The 22,336-nt window shown below is 39.2% G+C and overlaps 1 protein-coding gene across 1 annotated transcript in view; it reads right to left on the reverse strand.

Annotated features, from left to right (window-relative positions):
• SLC9A4 (solute carrier family 9 member A4) overlaps nucleotides 1-22,336 on the reverse strand; it is a 63,135-nt gene that overhangs the window by 9,949 nt on the left and 30,850 nt on the right. The window contains exons 4-9 of the mRNA XM_029936202.1: nucleotides 20,763-20,980; nucleotides 17,606-17,808; nucleotides 16,916-17,002; nucleotides 13,691-13,761; nucleotides 9,289-9,450; nucleotides 3,520-3,616 (exon numbers count right to left, since the gene is read on the reverse strand). Coding sequence (XP_029792062.1) covers nucleotides 3,520-3,616; nucleotides 9,289-9,450; nucleotides 13,691-13,761; nucleotides 16,916-17,002; nucleotides 17,606-17,808; nucleotides 20,763-20,980 — 838 coding nt within the window. The remainder of the gene's footprint in view (nucleotides 1-3,519; nucleotides 3,617-9,288; nucleotides 9,451-13,690; nucleotides 13,762-16,915; nucleotides 17,003-17,605; nucleotides 17,809-20,762; nucleotides 20,981-22,336) is intronic.

Below are 22,336 nucleotides of genomic sequence, written 5' to 3' on the forward strand. Positions count from 1 at the left end.
CAAGATGCTCCTCAGTCTGAGCAAAAAACAGAAAACAAAACTAATGCTTATGTTTCCATTAATCTGTATAAAAATACAAAAGAAATTAAGCTTTATTGATACTTAAAATACAGATTTATAATAGACCTGTGCTTGGGCAATACAGGAGATGGTCCACTTCTCTGTCAGAACAGAAGAGGGCGTTTGTAACAAGGAGGGCCTGACAACAGTGTCCTCATTGGTTCACTGGCTTTTAGTTTACTGTTCGTGTCTTAGCACACGTACAGCCAGTGAAGTCGATGTGTGGCTTTCATGATCTACTAACTAATCCTCACAAAATACACATTTGTCTAAAAGTAAATTTGTTAAGAAGGCATAGGTTGGAGGCCAAGGGAACAAGGAAACAGCTCCAAAGCCAGCTTTCACCGTCTCCTTTTTTTGTTGTTGTTAATTTTTTAATGCTTTTGTTTAGTTTTGAGAGAGAGACAGAGCACAAGGGATGGGCAGAGAGTGAGAGGGAGACACAGAATCGGAAGCAGGCTGACAGCTCAGAGCCTGACATGAGGCTCAAACCCAGGAACTGTGAGACCATGACCTGAGCTGAAGTTGGACACTTTGGCTGAAGCCAGCCTGAGCCACCCACAAGCCCCTCACCATCTCCTGAGAGGAGAGCTTTACCAGCCACTCTTGACAAATTAACCAATCTCATTAAAACTTGGCTTAAAAAATTGTTTTAAACACAGTTTGAAATATGGACTCTTATCCACTAGCACTAATGATGGACCTCAACTTAAGTGCTATTTATACATGGAGATATTAAAGAATGACATATGACACTATCAAGAAAAACATTTTAAAATTAAGCATTTAGAACACCAAGACAGACTTTTATAATTTTTTATCAATGTTAACTTCATGTAAAAGTGAATTCAGGGTGCACGTATGTTTTTATACACACACTCATACATGTGTATCTGTACATACATAAGTATATGTGTATGTTGCTATTAGGAATTTCCTACACCTTGACTTGAGGGCTCTACTTTAAGGAACATTTGGACACTTGTTGCTCTATTTTGTCTCATATCACATCACTCACGTCCTTATTCTAGCCTATCTGCAGGGAGCATCGTTGGTCCTATGCATATAATGTATATGCAAGTTTCTTCCCTCTGTTTCTCCCATTTCTGCCCTTTAATGAAGGAATTGGTGATTGTTTAATGATTCTATTTTCCCCTAAAACTTGAGGGTTATGGGACAAAGCGCTAGAAGTACATTAGATATTTGCAAAAGGGAACTCAAGTTGAATAAACCGTTTTCCTTTTTTGAAAGTGTGTGAGAATTCTGAGTGTGACCTGATCATTTAGGCTACATCAGGGGGCTTCCCATCAATCTCTAAGTTATCCTTAGAGTCTGAGCTGAGGTCAGTCTCTTCCCTTGCAGGTTTAAAGGAAGCGTTTCTCAATTCCCATCCCCTCTGTGTTTTAGAGAACTTCTGTGTCCCAGAGGGCTGTCTTACTGGAAACCTCTAGAAGCTAATTCTTCAGCTTGTCCAGGAGTAACAATCTGCGGAGGGGAGCGGCTTCAAGCAGGAGGGATCAGAGCCCTTCTAGATGCAATAGACCGTGCAGGACCAGCTCAGTTTCAGATCAACTATGCATTAGGGTCCCCCAGAGTCAAACATCCCAGGTTTGCTCTGAAGTGACTCCTGACTACCAAGATAGCCTCTTTTGAGATGTGGACTGTGAGAAATGCTCCAGCCGCCAGCCCCACACCACGTGATGTCCACTGACCTATCATCCAGGCTAGACATTACAGTCATCACCTTTTGTGACAATCCTCAAAGCTGTAAATTGCCCACTAGAAGCAAAGGACACAGACGGCTGTCCTGCATTGCATCTCTAGAGCAGTTTTTCCTGCAAGGGGACGAGAGGACCACGGGGGAAAAGTCACATGACCTATGTAAAAGATGGTAAAGAAAGGAGACAGGAAGGGGAAGGACTGGTGAGTTTCACTCTCTCAAAGTAACAAAAGGGGAGGGAAATGCCATCTCAGGAGCTTGAAACTCCCTTCCATTTACTATTTATGTTCTCCTGATGCAACCTCCATAACCTAGCTGCTTATTTAGGGGCAACAAGAAAGGAGGAAGCCACGTGGCTTAGAAGGGAGAAGCCTGGAGGACAGACTGGATAAGCACCCTTGTAAAAGAAGAAAGGTGACTATCTGGGAGACTGCATAAAAGGGAAACAGAGAAAATGGGTATTTAGCCTCATTTGAGACTGGGTTGGAGTCCCAGGACCTCCATCTCCATTTCTGGGCCTTTCCGTAAATTCAACACTCATAAGCCTGGGGAAAAGCCTATGCTTTATGCCACCTTCATCAAGCTCTGGCCCTCACTAAACTAGCTGACATTCTTCAAAGTTCTTAACAATTTATCTAACTCTTTATCAGAATGTGATAGTCTTACTGAAACAGTTTCACTTGGAATCATTTGAAAGCTCTTAAACTTAATCTAGGCTTGCTCTGATTGATGCTGACCTATATTCCTCCAGCAGGTGCACAGCCTTTTGCTGACACATTCCCCTTAATCACTGACCTTTCCAAAACAGGAAGCCAGAAAACATGCACTTTAACTGGATCACGTAAGTCTGGAGTCATGGAAAGAGCACTGTGTAGACAGTTGAAAGACCTGGGTTCTTAACTTGGATTTGGTGTATGTGTGACCTTGAACAGGTTAGATAAACAACTCTGCTAACCTCAGCATCTTCTACTTGAACCCAGGGCTTTAACCTGATGGATTTTTTTGGTCCCATCAAGACTAAGATCTATAACAAAGGCCCTCACAATGAATTTACTTATAATCATGTCATACTCAAGAACTGGGATGTTCAAACTTAAAAACAGAACAAAACAAAACAAACAAAACAAAAAACAATGCCTAATTAGAGTTCACTGGCTTAGATGTCATTTGGCTGAATCAAAATTTAAGAAGGACTCACTACGGCCCCCCTGGAATGTTCTTAGTGTACACTTTGCATCATTTCCCAAGTGGTAGTATAGACTCCACACCTTTTTCCGAAGTTGAAAATATGCCTAGTACATCCCCTTCGATGTAGGCTTTCAACTGTAGTTGTGATAACCATCTCAATTTTCTGTCACAATCCATCAGATGGAGGCAACTGGACTCACTGGCATCCGGCTGCCATCTTTTTCTGTGGTGCAGTGAATAAGCTCCACCACTTGCTCATCCCCGGAGGGAGAGGGAGCCCTGCTGGTTCTAGAAAGTACCAGCTGCAGGGCGAGGGCAGCCTGACCTCTAGGGCCAGCAACTGGATTTGCATTCCTTTTAAACCACACGTGTGCCAATTTTTTTTTTTTTTAGCTGAAAGGTAACAATTAGCTTTCTATTCTTGCAATTAAGAAGAAAGGAGTCGTTTAGCAAGAAGGCCACTGCAGAGGAGATAATGGGGATAAGAACTTACTCCTGAATGACCGGTTCCAAGGACAGGCCCGGGAACAAGTCAGATAGCTTATACGTACCCTTTGTCGAACTTGGTACATATTGCGTGTCAGAATGTCCCTCATGGACGCCACGTCTTCAGGGGAAAGCCTTTTGATTCTGTGTATCCTCTGGGCCCTGCAAACATCGTTGGAGGGAAGCCAAGCATTATTTTTGCATCTTGGCAAGAGTACCACAAAAGTATCAACATACGTTTGGGTGTTGAAGTTTCAGAACCCCTATTTTTACATTTTTTTTATTGTTTTAATAAACTCGTGTGAAATGTCAGTACGTGTGTCAGGACTTACATTTTGAAAACATGGTTTATACCCTATAGCTTTTATGTGGAAATTATTCTAACCCCATGTTTTAAAAAAGGGGTTAAGGTGGTTACAAACCAGTCACTGTTTTCTCCATAACCATTACAAACAGATAGTTTGGTAAACTATAACAGCAACCAACTGTTAGAAAATACATTTTTAAAAAGACACTATAAAATTAAAATCAAATGTTTTACTGTGAGAGTCCATGGCAGTAAGATTACTCAATGAAGGTCTGTACTTCTCTCATTTCAGAGAGGTGACAAACAGCTCAAAGACATCATCTGCACACCATGTTTTGGGTAGCTCTGATCTAGGGGAGTATCACAATTCTGGAATTGTCCCTTCAGAGATTTGTATATTTGGTTCAAGAATATTGTAACAAACTAGAATCATATTTTGCAAGGACATTTGGGCCATTTATATTCTGAAAGCCAGCTCAGCTCTGAGACACTGGGCACTCTGTGAGATTCTAGAAGCGTTTGACTGCTCCGTGCCTCCGCATGACCAGCTCCCCAGGGCTTCCTTCACCATGAACCCTCCCCCTGCTGCACCCCCAAAGGATTTAAAAATCAAGTCATGTTCAGGTTATCCGTCAATGCACAATTGTCTGTGAGGATTTCAAAGTCATGACATCACTACGTGGGGCATTCTCATGTGAAAAACGTACTTGATTTCAATCATTTCAATCTACTGGCAGGAATTTCTAAAAGATATTTCAATGTATAAATAATATACGTTCACTATAGAAAGAACAAAAAAGAGAAAATTACAGAAAATTAAATCCATCTTTTAATACCATCATGTCCATTAATATCTTGGTATAAAACCTTACAGGTCGTTGACTTTTTTCCTTTCCTTGCTGCCGCTCTCTCAATGCATAAGGGCACTGAAAACGCTCCTAGCTGCATGCAGAGGTCTTAGGATGATTGAACACAAAGACAAGTAGCTATTGGTTTCAACATAGGCCACTTTAAAAATATTTTTTCCCAAACATTAGTAGCAATAGAGCCATAAACAGCAAGGACGTTTTGCAAGTAAGTATTTTGGTCCATTTTCTAAGTACATTTTGTTAAGTACATTTTATAAGCACAATTGGCAAAATATCTTTAAGGACTTGGATACCAGATATCACAGTATGCCAGAATTTATTTAGCAATACTATTTGTAGACTGACTAATGCCCTTTCTGCGAAATCCTTGAGATCAGAGTCTCCAGATCTCAGAGCTGCAAATGTCAACACTACTAATATTCGGTTACCACCCTTGGTGGTCTAAACATTATTATCAGGGCATTTCAACCTAACTGTTTAAAAGTCCTTGGAATAAAATTTATTCTGATTGAGATACACCTACACATTCCCACAATCTGAACACATTCCTTAATTATGGTGGAAGCAATCTCTTGCCAAGTAGAAACAACAGCTAATCAAAAAGTTACATTCGTATGTTCATAATGATATTCACAGCCAAATAAGAAAAACCACAAGATGATGGTCAAATTAAATTGGAGACATCAGTAGGTCTAACCTGGCACACTTCCCACCCTGCCCCCCATTTGTAATTGACCACTTGGGAAAGACCAGACTTAATTAAGGTCCATTCAGGCTGTTGGCTGAATGTGTAACACAGGTATACCAAAGGCACTATTTTTCATTGACACACACTGAGAAGCTACAGATATGAAATTATGCAGAAAAATTATTAATTTAGGCAACATGATACCTGGAGTTTTCTACATACCACTTCATTAGCAAAATTATCCCTGAAATCATCATATTGAGTATAGGAAATGTACAATCCTTAGAAAAACAGAATGTTAATCATCTCTAGGTCAAAAAAGTTAAATGATAAGCTGAAAGACTTGTCACTGGAACATTCCTTCATTATTCATAAAGGAATTTTCCATCACCTTAAATGAAAGTTCTGTGGTAATTTCATGGCTATTGAATCAAAATGGGAAAATCTGAATCTAAATGTATTTAAATAAAAGCCTCATATTTCTCTTAACTTTTTTTTCTAAAGTTTATTTATTTTGAGAGAGAGAGAGAGAAAGAGAGAGAGCGTGAGCAAGCAGGGGAGGGGCAGAGAGAGAGAGAGAAAGAGAATCCCTAGCAGGCTTCACACTCAGAGTCTGACACAGGGCTAAACCCAGTGATCATGAGATCATGACCTGAGCCAAAATGAAGAGTTGGACACTTAACCAGCAGAGCCACCAGGTACCCTTCTTTTAACTTTTTAAAATCAGATGCTATAATAATGTAAAAAGAGGCTTCAGTTCTAAACACAGCAATATAAATATGAACTCTAGTAGATGTTCTTATTCATGCCATAATATGAATTCCTAAAAGATCAAATATTATACTCTAATTCATTTGTAAGGATCCATTCCCTTGTGATGGCTTTACACATGAAATCCAGGAGAAAGAAATGCTAAGGTGACTGAAAAATGTGCCCACTGATCAACTAACAGCACTCAAATGGTCTACTCTATGTGTGGGACCCTTGTGTCTTTTCAGAGAGGTCACCAAGACAACCCACATTTAGAATGAGTGAAGAGTGGCACGAAAAGGGCCCAGCTCTGCACAGCACCATGTTCCATTATGGAAGTGATAATGACACCATTATCTTCAACCCAGAATCTTTGGTGTAAGAATGCATAAAGGTAAACCTACACCTGTCAACATTTGATCAATTAAAAAATTCTTATGCCACCATAAATTAATTTGTGCTTTTTTAAATGAATGAAGTGTTAAAATGATTTGGGAGTTTTAAAGTATGATGCTTTGAAACTATCCAGTTGTTTGTTATGCCTGTATTTTATACGTACTTTAATATCTCTTTAATATGAGCCAAATATTTTTGAAGGTTTTGACATTCCAATCAGTTGAGCCTTATCATCTGATATCTAAAAGCTTACTACTCCTTGGTAAAATGACGTGCCTTGTATTTAAACTAATAATCCAAGTACATACTCTACCTATTCCGTGGGGTTGTTCTGGGGGTCATAACAGAACGTGTGTACAAGCAAGGGAATTCCATAGAATCACCTCCATCTGCACCGGACTGTCGACCGCTTCTGGAGCTAGGGTTCTCCTGGAGAGCTTGCAAAGCTAAACCTCTTGTAGAACAATTGCTTCAACTTCTAAAGAAAAAAATATATCTGCATTTTGTTGTTATCATCTCATACAGAATAATAAAGAGTGAGCTGAGTACATACTTCTTTTTCCTATTATTGTACGAAGGTTTGTTTTTAAGAAATTGGCTGCTTTGATCTTAGGAGAGGAATTCCTTTTGCTTGATGTTGTCCAGATTTCTGATGAGATCAAATAAATGAAATTTAAATACAGTTTAACTTGTATGAAATATCAGGTAAAAGGATCTCCTCTCCTACCCTAGTTTACTAACTAGTCTGGGCTCTAGAAGGAAAAAAGAAAGTCTCTAACTTACAAGGCTCTCTTACTAATCTTGAATCAGTGTCTAAAAAATAAGTGACTCAACAGACAGGATCCCTCCCAATAAAACTGGCTTGAAAACTATCTTGAGGTTAGAAACGGGAGCAATTGCTTGTGACCAATGCAGTGTAATAAAGAGATTCAAAATATGGTTTAACACATGATAGACTGCATTTGTGATAAAGGCCCCTACATTCTTAGACAAAGAGCTCACATAACTGGTGAGCAAACCAACTGAGGAAGTTCCTAATGGTCTAAAGTGCCTGAACTTAGCCAGCCTTCCTGCAATGCATTAACTCCCACTAATTAACTCCCATTTGAACAAGTCAAATGCCTGGACACCAGAGAGTCGCCTCTTGTACTCTCATAGCTTCCTAGACTTTATGATTATGTGTTTGTAAGATCTTTTTTATTTTTATTTACTTTACAATTTTAGTGTTTATTTATTTCTGAGAGAGAAATAGCATGAGTAGGGGAGAGGCAGAGAGAGAGGGATACACGGAATCTGAAGCAGGCTCTAGGCTCTGAGCTGTCAGCACAGGCCTGACATGGGGTTTGAACCGATGAACCACAAGATCATGACCTGAGCCGAAGTCAGTCACTCAGCCAACTGAGCCACTGAGGGGCCCCTTTTTTTGGTTAATGTTTATTTTGAGAGAGAGCAAGTACGAGTGGGAGAGGGGCAGAGAGAGAGATGGAGATAGAATCCTAAGCAGGCTGCCAAGAAATATCATGAACCGTGAAATCATGACCCGGGACACTTAACAAACTGAGCTACCCAGGTGGCTCAGACCTTTTTTTATTAATGCCATGACCCTGCCAGGGTATGAGCACCATGCCGTCAGGGATTGTGTTTGTTTTACAATCCCTGGCACATAAGTGCCCAAAGAATGGGTTTGGGTCTAAGGTAATGCCAAAAATGTTCAGTCAAGTTAAGTAGGATTCAAATGCAATATTTTAGAAAACAAAGGTAGATCCAAATAGAAAAAAAAATCTACAATGAATAAAATATCAGCATTTAAAATAAAGGCAGAATCAATATTCCTGATCTTTGTTTCTTCCTTGGGCTCTAACATGGCTCCGCACGCCATTGCCAATAAATATTTGTTAGTTCATTGCCATTTTAACATCAGATGTTTCCTTAAAGCAAGTGGGCAGCACCGAAACCAATCAACCAACCACAAAAAGAGTCTCATTGAGAAATAAGGCAGAGAACTTTCTGTTTATACCAAGATGCCTTCCTAGATGCTACTTTAAGTTTTTTCCAGGCCAGGGAAAAAGGTGAGGGTGTTCCTGATTCATTAGCAAGTAAGGGATGCAAGATAACACTCAGGCATGAGTGAAAATTTTATTGCTATCTGTTCTTAACCCGCTTTTCAAACATGAAGATACAATTGAAGCTCGTGATCAAGTGTCTTTACCTACAGAAGATGACAGGATGGAGGTGTTCCTTGTCTTACATATGTTGTGAGTAATTTGCTCAATTCATAAACTCCTTCTTGGAAGAAACCTGGACATCCTTGGCAGAGCAGGAGAGGGTGGTAAATTTCAGTAGCCCACCAACCACCACACCTCCTGTTACCACCGCTCACCCCTGAATCCCAGCTAGCATCACAAGATGCTGATCAGGTCTCTCCTCATCAAGGGTGGAAGAGAAATGACTTATGGGAGAAGTGCATAGTATTTTTACTGTAGGATTAGCAGAATCAAAAGAACAGCAGTTAGTTAAAGGGTAGCAATTAATCAGAAAGAAAAAGTCTTGTAAACCATGCCATAATGCTACAAATTCACTTGCCCCTCCTTCCCAAAGAAAGGTGTCGTACAACTATCTGAAAGTACTTTTCAGAAACTGGGTGAAATAGGCTGAGCATGGACCAAACTACAAGATGCCAAGACTCAGGTTATCCTTTTTACACAATTCCTTTCTTCAAATTTCTGCCTTTTTGCTCCTAGTATTATCTCCAAACTGAATGATGAGTGTGTGTCCTTGGAATTTTGACATGTAAAATCCAGATCAAAAGGCATAGAGGACTTACTGGTGGGGTCTGGAGAAGGCTGTGGTACTGAGAATCCCAGTTTCTACCATCTCAATAGCTTGTTTCATTTCCAGCTTCTTGTACAAAGAGACAATGCTTGATTTGGGCTGGTTCTTTCGGATTAGGATTTTCCGTAAATATCTATGATCAAACTTCTTAAACCTAAAAACAAAGACCAACATTTTAAAAATCTTTGATCACTGTATGTGTTACAGAAGAATATATTTTTCTTAAAACAAACTACTACTTCTGAGGACAGTGCTGAGAATTCAGTCTTCAGTCACATGTATATATATGTGTGTGTATACATATATATATATAACATGTATATATATGTGTGTGTATATATATAACATGTATGTGTATATATATGTGTGTATATATATATCATGTATGTATACATATATATATATATTTTTTTTTTAACAAAGGAGGAATAGGCTACTGGCCTGGATACATTGAAAATCAACTAAACAAAAGGAGGGGACAAGCTGCAATCAGGGCAGAAACTATGCATAAGTGGGGAGCGGGGGAGGCCTGGCCCAGCCCAGCTCTAATTGTAAGAGAAGAAATGAGGGGTTGAGGCTTTTGAACAAATGTTTCATTCTACCGGCCTCCTAACAGTGGCAGCTGCTCTTACAGTAATACTGGCCTATTCAGCCAGAACCCAATACATTTAAATGGCCTGGTAGTTACAGTAGTTTTGCCTATTATGCTGCAGATCATTTTGAATCCTGACAATTAAGGAGGGGCTGAGGGGAGACCCCCATCTACCCTGACAGTCTGAATGATGGAGAATCTGGATAGGCTAAATGCTGATGGCCACCGACTATTGAGGCAAACCTCTGGCTAACCCATTAGACTGAGCTGCACATATGCGTATGGTGCCTTCAGAGTTGGCCATTTGTTTGGAGTACACATTGTCAACACTTCCAATCATTTTACATTCAAAGAATAATTTGTCTGCCTGCTTTATTTTCTGGAAAAGGACATAACTCCCTGAGCTGCTGGCTTATTATCTGGTGATTGGTTTTCTGGTCTGTGAGGAGGATGGACGCTTTATCACTCAAGTCTCCTCCAGGGTTAGCAGGCTGTGATACCTTATGATCTGTATTTGGCTCGTGCCCACTCTTGTTCCCAATGGGTCAAACCCTCAGCCTTCTTGTTTTCTGCCTTTCCTCCTAAGAGGCAGTTGTTCCTATTTATTGCTCCAACTACTGCCATTGCTCCCCACCCATCAGGACTTCCCTGACACTCTTCACAACTAAGCTCATCTTGACCTTTACTGTTCAATGTCAGTCAGTGCCATTGCTTTTGCCCTACTTGCCAGATGGCTTCTCCTGATGTGCTGCTGGGTCATTTCCTCTGTGTCTTCCATATCCTGATTCACACATGTTTCCCTTCCAGTCTCCCTAAAGACTTCTTCCAAATCTCCTCCTCTTCCTTACCTGCCCCAGAAGAATGGAAACTTCTCATGGTCCTGTCCTCAGTCCGCTTCCTCTCTTCGTACCCATGTAGTTACTTCACCTAGCTATGACTTAATTACACATTCTATAGTCTATACGTTTAACCACAGCATTGTTAGTCCCCTAGACTCACTATCTGGAAATCTGAAAGTCATTCTTACTGTCTTTTTCCTACCCTCTTGGCTATGCTCATAGCCAGTCACCATTTCCACCTCAGAAATATTTCAGTGCTCCTTCTGCTAGTTCCTAATCCTTATGATTCTGAAAACTCTGGTTCCTTGAAAACAGGAGAGGTTCTAAAGCCAGACCTGAATTCAATCAAAGTTCCACTGTAGAAAAGATTAGTTGATCTCTTGGAGTTGGTTTCTTGATCTTCAAAGAGAAAAATAGTGCTAACACAGGCGATTCAGGATATCATGTAAGATACAGTTTATGAAACAGATAGCACAGTACTTGGGGCTTATTTTACGCTTACAAGATGAAACTCTTACATCCATGTGAACATCCCTTACAGCCCCCCCTCCCCACAGTACCTGTTTCAAATCCAGCTTCCATATAGCTGTTGTTGTTTACCTTCCAAAAGCCAAGTAGGATCATGCTACTCTTGTACTTAAAAGCCTTTTGATCTGAGTATTAAAGGCTGAATAGAATTTTATAGCATCGGTGGCTATCTAGAACTCCTTAGCATCATGCTACAGAGGGGTATCTCGTCTTTCTAAGCTCTTGTCTTACTGGGTCCCACTCCAAGACCATGTCCCAACCATTCTGTGCTCTTTGTTGCCTTTACATTTTGAAATATCCTGCTGCTACCGCTGCTGCTTGGCATGGTTTCCATTCTTCTTTGCCTGCAGAACATCTCATTTATTTTCAAAATGCACTCTTGTTTCTGTATTATTGCAGTTCCACATATTTAACTCTGTTATAGCATTTCTTATATAAATCATCAGTATTTGTTGAAGCTCTTTCTTTCTTTGTTCCCCCAGGATCCTGTCTACTATATTGTGAGAATCTGGAGTACACTGGGTCTATCTTACTGCTCTTGATATCCATCTCAGGATCTAGAAAATCTGGTATAGATTTGGCTAGGGGGAATAATATTAAGTGATTTTTCACTGGAATAACTATAGGATTTAGACTTAAAAATCCATGACCTAGGTTCTAGATTGGTGAACATTTACATAATTTAAGTTCTATTTTAAAACTGTGAGGACTGCTAAAACTATAGTTTTTATCTCATTAAAAAAGCCTACTTAGAATGCAAACTGCAGCATTTGCAGCCACTGTGGAAAACATTATGGAGGTTCTTTAAAAGTCAAAAATAGAACTATCCTACCATCCAATAATTACACTAATTTACCCTCAAAATACAAAAATACTAATTCAAAAGGATACATGCACCTCGCTTTATAGAAGTATTATTTACAATGGTCAAACTACAGAAGCAGCCCAAGTGTCTATCAACTGATGAATGGATAAAGAAAATGTGGCATATATATATATATATGAATATTACTATGCCATAAAAAAGAAAGAAATCTTTCCATTTGAAACAACATCGATGGAGCTAGAGAGTATAATGTTAAGCAAAATAAAAGAGAAAAGAGAAAGACAAATATCCTATGATTTCACTCATATGTGGAATTTAAGAAACAAAACAAATGAGCAAAAAATAAATAAATAAATAAAAGAGAAAGAGACAAACCAAGAAACAGACTCTTAACTATAGAGAACAAACAGATGGTTACCAGAAGGGAGGCAGGGAGATGGGTGAAATTGGTGATGGTAACTAAAGAGGACACTCGTGATGAGCACAGCGTATTGTATGGACGTGTTGAATCACTATACTGTATACCTGAAACCAGTAATAACACTGTATGTTAACTAACTGGAGTCAAACTTAAAAAATAGCTTAACTCACACACACACTCTAAATAAAAAATTAAATTAAATTAAAACGCCCACCCAAAAACTCCCAGTTTCTTATTTAGGTGCCACTACTTGACAGCCACACTTTTCAAGATCTAGTTTCTGCTGGAATCACCAGCATCAATATGTTGGCAATCCCTAGAGAGGAAAACGTCCACCATTCAGTTAATTCAATTACTGCTAAATAGCTATGTTTAACCTCCAGATTTTTATCTTCCTTATTCTGAGTGAAACTCTCCTTGGGGCCACATAAGAAATATGCTGTAGACTAAATCCAGGGAGAGAATGTGTTTTGAAATGTGAGACGGTGGCAGAGAAGAGAGACTTTGACATTCTTATTGAATCATATGTGGAAAGGACCCTTGAAGATCTTCCACTGCAACCTCCCTCCCCAGAGGAGGACCCTCCCTCCTTGGATCCCGATGATTCACCAACTCCCTTTGTAGCCTTCCTAAGCCAGTCATTCCATGGCTGAGCTTCTCTTTTCATTGGGGAACTTCTCCTTGTTTTAAACTTAGATTCAACTTGTCTCATTTCAATCTGGAAGTTGTACTAGTTCTCTCTGACACAACCTGGGCTAAGTCTACAGCCTCCGCCCGCTGAGAGCTCTCAGTTTGCAGGCTGGGCATTCCCAGGGTTTCCTCCTGCCTCTTCTGTGCCATGGCTCACAGGGCATTTATATTCTTGGTCCCATTCCTCTGGATTATCTCTAGTCTAAGGCTCAGTTTTCTTTCTTTCTTTTTTAATAGTTTATTATCAAATTCGTTTCCATATAACACCCAGTGCTTCTCCACACAAGTGCCCTCCACCATGACCATCACCCCCTCCCCTCAGTCCATGGTTCATTTTCAGTATTCAGTAGTCTCCCTTGATCTGTGTCCCTCACTCTCCCCCGCTCTCTTTCCCCCTTCCTCTCCCCATGGTCCCCTGCCAGGTAAGGCTCAGTTTTCAATGGAACATTTTGAGGTTCCCCATGCCACAAATAATCCTTCCTAAGTCGGCCTCCTTACTTGTCTCTCACTTGATAGTGGCTCCATTGCCCACACACATCTTCAATTCCAGCTTTCAGGTGATCCATCAGCTGCCAAACCAAATACAGGAAAATGATTGCTAGTGAAATGTTAACTCTAAAAGACATACAAGGAAAGCTAATACACTTCGGAAAACAAAGGAGGCTTTAATTTCCTGGAGCATAACCTCTTTTCTATCACTCCATTCATGTAACTGAAATTTACAGTGCCTTCCATAGTAATTCAACTGAGTTTCATGATTCACAGATCCTGTCAATAAGCTCCTTAATAATGTGCATAACTTTTAATGAAAACAGAGTACCTGCCATTTGCTTTGAATAATAATGTTCTAGAATGATTTAGAAAATGTCTCGTTACTGAAATCACATGAATATAATAACTAATTGTTCCTAAAAAGTTAAACAAATGTTTCACCACAGACATTGTCAGTATCTAATTTATAGTTTCTGAAAATATAATTCTACAGATATCCTATAATAATAATAATAATATATATAATATATATAATGATAATATTTATCCATCTGTCTCAATTTTTATTGGATTATTTCTTTCTCAGTATTTATATTTCACCATATAAGCCAATTGTACTAAATTTGCTTTACCCAAATTGTATGTAGGAATTTCACAAGAAGCATAATCTCTTCCAAACTTATGAATTAGTCTTCATAATTGAATTTGTAATCAATGAACTTTATGTTGAACTCTAAGATTTACTTTACAAAGTATATTAAAACACTAAATTAATTCTGAGGTACTTAATTGATGTGCTTTCTACCAATAATTATGACTTATTTGAGAAAAAATAAATAAGGAGTGAAATATCTATGTTCTATTATTTTAGGCATATTATTTAATTTCTAAAAATAATGAACAGAGGGAATAAAGACAGACACAAAAACCTTCAGTCAAGTTGAAGCATTTCTTACTTTAAAACACTCACTCCCTATCCCCTCTGTTGAATATTTTCAAATGGCCTTGAAATTTTGGGTTTAGATTTGGATGACTTTTGCCATAAAATTCAGGGCTGGTTTTGAAAGACTTCATCAGTTTCTCCAGTATTTGAACCATGAACTTTCAGGGATAAGGAAACCTAAAAATTATCTGGGCCAATAACCCCCTCAAAGCCTGAGCCTCCTGTAAGGCAGCCAGGCCAAAGATTCCCAGTCATTGTCTGCACACACCCATTTCCCCTTTGGTTAGGCCATAGGAGAAGCTACTGCCAGAATGCTCTTGATTAACTGAGCGGAAGTCTCTTTCTTTCTGTCTTCCATGTAGTCATTCTCATTTATGTTCCCTGGAGCCATACGAAATGGCATTCCTCCAAAACTGTGTTGAACTTAAAAAACAGGTAGAAACCATGCTCAACTTTATTTTCATCTTTGTCAGAGTTGAATGTATTCACTGAAAACTGCCACTAAGCTGTTCCTGCAGAAGTAGTAGAAGCCTGTATCCCTTCCTAATTAAAAATTCAGAAAGAGCAGAGGATCCCATGTTCCACTGGAACAATGATTTTAGAAGTAAGTAGGACAATTCAGAATATTAGTCACCATGATAGTGTTTTGAGGTGTCACATTGGCAAGGTCTGTCCCCAAGTATTATGAACAGTAATCTAGATGTTGGTATAATGGTATTTAGTAGATATGATTAAAGTCCATAATCAGTTGTCTTGGAGTGATGAAGACTATCCTAGATGATCTGAGTGGGCCTAATTTGATCAGTTCAAAGGCCTGAAGAGTAGAGGTGAAGCTTCCCTGATGAAGAATATTCCATTCATGCACAGCAGTTGTGGCTCATGCCTGAGAGTTTTGGTCTACCCTCCTTGAAGGTTTGTCTTAGATTCTGGACTTACCTAGTGAGCCTCCACAATAAGTAAGCCAATTCCTTGTAACAACTCTCTTAAAATCTATCTCTATCTATCTATCTATCTATCTATCTATCTATCTATCTATCTATCTATCTATCTTCTATTGGTTCTGCTTCCCTGTTGAACCCAAACAGAAACACTGCTTAGCTTGGACCAAAAGGGAGAGAGAAAAGACAAAATGAAAGAGGGTAGTTGGACCTCAAGATTCTTCAGGCAAGAAACAAGCTGATCAAATGGATAAGCAGAAAACACAGGCTATCTTTTATGAAAAAGGAAGGATGACTCAGAGGGTAGAGCTGAGAACCGAGAGGTTGGAACCCAGTGGACTTTAAATCTGGTGGAACAAAGGTTGTTCCCAGGTCTTGAAACCAAGTCACTTCCCCAGGTGGACTTAGACATTTGGATATGACTCCTTTTTCCCTTCTATTTTCCCCTTTTTTGAAAGGGAATATCAATAACCATTACCCTGTGAGTGTTCTACCAGTGTATTTTGGGAGCAGATAACTTGTTTCCTAAGTTCCACAGATTCAGCATTAGAGAGGAGCTATGCTTCAGGATGGATTATACCCAGAGGACCACTCATCCTCTCTCATTTAGATGATTGGGATTTGGGGCTTTTGAGCTGATAAAATTTGGATGAGATTTTGGTCTTTGAGTTGACACTATAATGGGTTGAGACTCTGGGGATGTCAGGATAGAGTTAATGTGTTTTGCATGTGGAATAGATGTGAATCTTTGAAGGGCAGGGAGCAGATGTGATAGGCAGAATAATGGTCCCCAAAGATGTCCATGTTCTATTCCCCAAAACATGTGAATACATATATATGCCAAAAAAAATTAAGATCATAGGTGAACTTAGGGTTGCTAACCTTAAGATAGAAAGAATATCCTAAATTATCCACATTGGCCTAATATAATCATAAGGGTGTTTAATATCAAAGTGGAAGGCAGAAAAGTCAGTATCAGAGTGATGCAGCATGAAACTTGACCTGTCATTACTAGCTTTGAAGATCGAAGGGGTCCATGAGTCAAGGAATGCCAGAAGCTTCTAGAAGTTGGAGGATGCAAGAAAACAGATTCCTGCCTAGAACCTCCAGAAAGACATGCAGCCCTGCAACATCTTGATTTTAGCCTACTGAGACACATTTTGAACTTGTGATCTCCAGAACTGTTTTTTTTAAGCCACTAAATTTGTGGTAATTTCCTACCAATCAGAAACTAGTACAATCAAGGAAAGAGACTATGTTCAGTGACATGGACAGAAAGCTCTAGATTACTCCTACCAGTGGCAAATGGAGAATATCCTATTACATTGCTAATTATAATAGAAAACTTACACGAATATGAAGCTCTTCGTTGATGGATTCTTTTTTATTGGTCTTTTTAACATCCAGGTACCTGACGAGTGGGCCAATTGTGATTCCCTAGATCGCAAATGACAAAATAAAGAGTTTTATTGTAGTGAAGTTTCTGATTATACAAAGCAGATCTATTAGCAAAACTATTAGAGCTTCTAATTTTCATATCTTTGTTTTGTACTACCTTCTACCAAATAAATCCTCTACTGTTTCCTGTAATTCTTATTTAGTTAGTTCTGATTTAGTTCTTTCAAATTCTGCAATAAAAAAAAGCATTGCTTTAAAATAGGAATTTAGTGCCATCCTTTAAAACAACCTCTCACTAGTTTAATCAGAGATAATTCCACCTAAAAGAGAAACTTGTACAATCTAGTACTATTTGGAATCTTGTTTTCAGCAAAACATAGTAGAGTAACTATCATTCATTTGTTACCCAAGACCATTTTGACTAATATGTTTTATTGATTAAAAAGCAACATATTTTTGAGGCTAAAGGGTGAACACAAACATGATCTAGAAATATTTAGGAATTTAGTTGAAGTAATTGAGTACATGTTGAAAAATTAGATAGAATGTCCTATTTTTGGGACACTATATTATTACTATACTAATTTCATACATAATCCTGAAAGAATCTACTTATTTCAAACATGAAAGAGATCTACCAACCTGAATAAATACAGTAAAATATATAACTACAAGCGTAGCAGTGACAAACATTTTCTTTCTAGGAAAAAGAGATAGAGGAAGCAAAAATGCAAGTGAAAAACTTCCAGCTCCTCGGACACCACTGTAGAAAATTATGCACTGGTCCTTGATGGAGAAGGGGAAAGTCCGAAACTGGTTACTGACATAGAAGAGAGCAAATACGCCTAGAAAGGGGGAAAAACATGCATTAGAGTAGAAGGTTATGAATGAGTCGATATTCAGTACTAGTGAATCCAAGTCCTGTGCATGCACCCACAAAACAAGGCAACCTAATTCCATCACTGCCATGACTGTCCATCCCAAACAGAATATCTTACAAAAGTTTCCACTTCTTGAGTAGTTGTGAACAATAGCGCTTTGGATTGTTACCTTCCTAGTTTGTATGTGTGTGTCTAAAGAAATAAAATCTTGATACTCTCTGATATAAGAAATGTCATGTATTTTCTAATCTATACTCAGCTTTGGCTCTGCCTTTCAAAACTAGGTAAAGCAAAAGTATTGCTTTGGGAATGGAAACATTTTTATCATCACGTGTTTTCAATGAGTAACCAAAGGAGGTGTATAATTTTAAACATAAGAGGATGCTCTTAGTGATTGTGGTCTCTGCCGGGTAAGCAAAACTTTGGTGGTTGGTTTGGTTCTTCTTGAGGTTCAGTGCAAACCAGAAAGTTGGCAAGGGCTCAAAGTGGGGTTCTCACTGTCATTAAGTGGAAGGTGGAGGGTGGCAGAGTTTGTTTCAAACACAGAGGTGTTTTCTGCCACCCTGGTTTTTCATCCCCTCATGGCCCACATGACCTAGCTTACCACCAACATAGTGCTTCCTGGTGGGAAAGGTCCCCTCACTAAAGCTCTGGCTAAAGAGGGGGTTTTACTGCAGAATAAAGCTCTCAGTATCCTCCTATGACATCTAATCACACATGCCTCACAGCAGGCAAATGTTAAAACCAACAGTTTTAAAAATTTATTTATTATTTGAGATATAGAGAGTATGAACAGGGGAGAGGTGGGGAGGGGAGAGAGAAAGAGAGAAAGAGAGAGAGAGAGAGAGAGACAGAGAGAGAGAGAGAGAGAGAATCCCAAGCAGCCTCCTTGCTGTCAGCAAGGAGCCTGACAGTGACTCAATCTCATGAATTCTGAGCTCATGACCAGAGCCAAAATCAAAAGTCAGATGCTTAACTGACTGAGCCACCCAGGTGCCCCATGGCAAGCAACCTGTGATGACTAGTACACAGCCAGTGTGAGAGACAGTAAAATTTAATGTTTTTCATTGTGTTTTGTTTCTCCTTGTTCCTCCATATACTTACTGGTCATGTGAACTTGGCTAAGGTTCTTAGCTTTTATGTGTTTGGTCTCTTTATCTGCTCAATGGAGGTAATGGTAGTGTTCATCTCAGAAGTTAGATGGAAGGTTTAGATAAATTTACTATCTATAAACAACAGAAAACAGGGACTGACAATGTTATAAGCCTTTAGGACTGTGAACTACTATTAGCCACAATGAGTCAGGCTGGGATGCTGGGAGAGAGAACTGGATTCTGACCCTTGGACTTCACTGTGACATGGCCAAGTCAGCCATTCTCTCGGTGACTCTTCGGTCAGCTAGAATATGAAGGAATTGGGTTGTATTGTCACCAAAGGCCAACAATGTTGAGGTATCCTTAATATTAATACTCTTAATGGTTTACATTCCTGTTGGCTGGGCTGAAGCTTGGTGGTGTTACTTCTCTTGACATTAGAGAGTAGTAGAGTATTAGAACTGAAGGGAATCTAAGAAATTTGTGTACGCCTACCATTTTGTGGTTGAGGAAGAAGATTTTGAGCAGTTAAATGCCTTTCCAATGTCCAATAGCTAGTTAGTAACAGTGCCATGATTTGACTTGAAGTTATAAACTTATATAATTAAATAACACAGTTTCCTTAATTCTTTCTCCCCTAGAAACCTAACAGGCACATATATTCAGAGTAAGTTTTATGAATTTCTTAACATTATTGCATTCCTGTTATTCTTTCCTAGATTCTAAAACCCATCTGGAATTAATTTAAAATTGATATGTTCAAGGTAGGTTCTCAGTCATTTCCCATGATTTATCTTTCATTATAATTGGTTTGGAAATATAGTCAATGCCAATTAAGAAAATGCTTCAAATCTTGGTCAAAATAATTTTAAAATAAAACTGCTTCTAATCAAAAGGCACCACATATAATGTGGTTCAGTACTTAATGTTCTCACTACCCCCAGAAACATAAATGTACAAGATAAATAAGTAGCCATTGGTCAAAATATCTCATTTCAAGGGGAGGGGGCATCTGGGTGGCTCAGTTGGTCAAGTGTCTGACTTTGGCTCAGGTAATGCTCTCATGGTTGATGAGTTCGAGCCCCACATTGGGCTCCACACTGACAGTACAGAGCCTGCTTGGGATTCTCTCTCCCCCCTTTCTCTGCCTCTTCCCTTCTCATGCCTTTTCTCCCTCTCAAAATAAACAAACTTAAAAGAAGATATCTCATTTTTTAAAATGAGGATATTTCATAGGGGTGATGCCAGTTATATGATAGAGTTGCCTTCATTAGTAAATAATAAGCACGTTTAAAAATAAAGATTTATTCCTGGTCCTTGGTTTTCTATATGTCAAACACAATCTCCAACCCAAAGCACCTGTTTTATTTAGGGGAATGTTTCCTAACAGTACCTGTCTTACATAGAATATGCTGTGAGATCTCACTTTTCCTGTAATACAAGTGTAAATGCTCACAGTTTATAATCTATATCTGATTTAAGGTGCAAGGGTAAAAACTGACAAGGAAGTGAAGAGCAAGGGACACATTCATTGGGTTATATTTAAATGTGTAGATGCGAAAGTTCTCCCCTCAAATAAGCAAGGAAAACAAACTCCTTGCTCTAGTCTTGCCTCAGTGCACAACCTTATCAGCCTCTAATTGCTCTGAACTGATTGAGGGAGCAATCAGACAACATTCCTGGTACTACAAGCACCAGGTACTCCCCTAACCAGTAAAACCAGTTCACTTTGCCTCACTACTTAGGCAATTACACTGTAGAAAGGAATAAGGAAAAAAAAAATAGCAGCAGGCAGGAGCCCCGTGGGGCCCTACTGTCTCTTACTAATGGCTCTCCAGATCTGACAGAAGACCAGGGTGAAACAGATGAAGGCCCAGTTCCACTCGTGGTTCTTTCCAACGGTGGACACGCCCATGAAGATGAAGATCAGGGTCTCACTGACGCTGCTCAGCATCTTCATGAAATACTTGATGGTCGTGTAGGATGTCTGGGATACATTTTCCTCTACATACTTTTTCATTGTTACCGCACAGGCCGTGATCCTGCAGAAGGAGGATAGTCTTAGAAGGAACCCCAAGATTTTGCCCCTCCATGAAATACTCCCTACTGGTAATGCCAGATACACTCCCTGATTTTATTCAGAGAGAGAGCGTCTTCTCCATTCCCCTTTCTGGGTGTATTTCCCCCCCCACAGGGTTGTGTTTCTTACTCTTCTCTCTCCCCAAAGGGTTTGCTCAAGTTGAGTGTGTTGGGGAAGGTGGGCATGGCATGACTTCCTCACAAGGAAACAACATCGACCACGCACCAACCCAAAGCAGAGCTGGTTCCGGAAAGAATAATCCAGTGAGGCTCTCATTTCCTCCACCTGAGCAAGTTTTCTTACAGTAATTTAATGAGAAATGTTTCACTTAAAATGTTTTTGTTCTTGAGCCACTAGCAAGTCTAGAGTGGGTGGCAGTTGGGGGACAGGAGAGGAGAATAAACTTCGCCTCATCTAAGTAGTTTTGATCACTAATAAGGTGGGACACTAGTGAGTATCTAGATTTTACACTATTATATTTAGTTAAAATACACATTTCTATAAAATAAAATTCAGTATTTCTGCGTGAGTAACTGGGTATGAGGATAATGCCAGAGAGGAAACATGACCAGATATAGCAAGCCAGGTTAAGAAGGCTATTCCAAGGTCCATGGAAGGATAAACACTTACAAATGTTTTCATTTAAAAAAAGAAATCTGGACTTCTGGTCTTATCCCATCTACCTAGTTTGATTCCACACCGATAGGACCTGGAGCTATGGAGCGATTTGAGCCAAAGCAGAAGGCAGAGCTCAGGAATGACAGTCCTTCATGGCATGCTTCCCTTTACCCTTGAAAATAAAGAATTTTGCAACTGTTTTTTTTTTTTTTGGATTCTATATTGTCTATTTCTGCCCTGATCTTTATTATTTCTTTTCTTCTGCTGGGTTTGGGGTGCTCTTGCTGCTTCCCTTCTAGTTCCATTAGGTGCTTTCTTAGATTTTGAATTTGAGCTTTTTCTAGTTTGTTGAAATTGGCCTGGATTGCAATATACTTTCCTCTTAGGACTGCCTTTGCTGCGTCCCAGAGATTTTGGATTGTTGTATTTTCATTTTCATTTGTTTCCATATATTTTTAAATTTCTTCTCTAATTGCCTGATTAGCCCAATCATTCTTTAGTAGGGTGGTTTTCAACCTCCACATTTTTGGAGGTTTTCCAGACTTTTTCCTGTGGTTCATTTCAAGTTTCATAGCATTGTGATCTGGAAGTGTGCATGGTATGATCGCTATTCGTTTATACTTATGGGGGGCTGCTTTATACCCCAGTATGTGATCTATCTTGAAGAATGTGCCATGTGCACTCGAAAAGAAGGTGAATT

Source organism: Suricata suricatta, chromosome 4, assembly GCF_006229205.1.
Source record: "Suricata suricatta isolate VVHF042 chromosome 4, meerkat_22Aug2017_6uvM2_HiC, whole genome shotgun sequence".
Classification (NCBI taxonomy): domain Eukaryota; kingdom Metazoa; phylum Chordata; class Mammalia; order Carnivora; family Herpestidae; genus Suricata; species Suricata suricatta.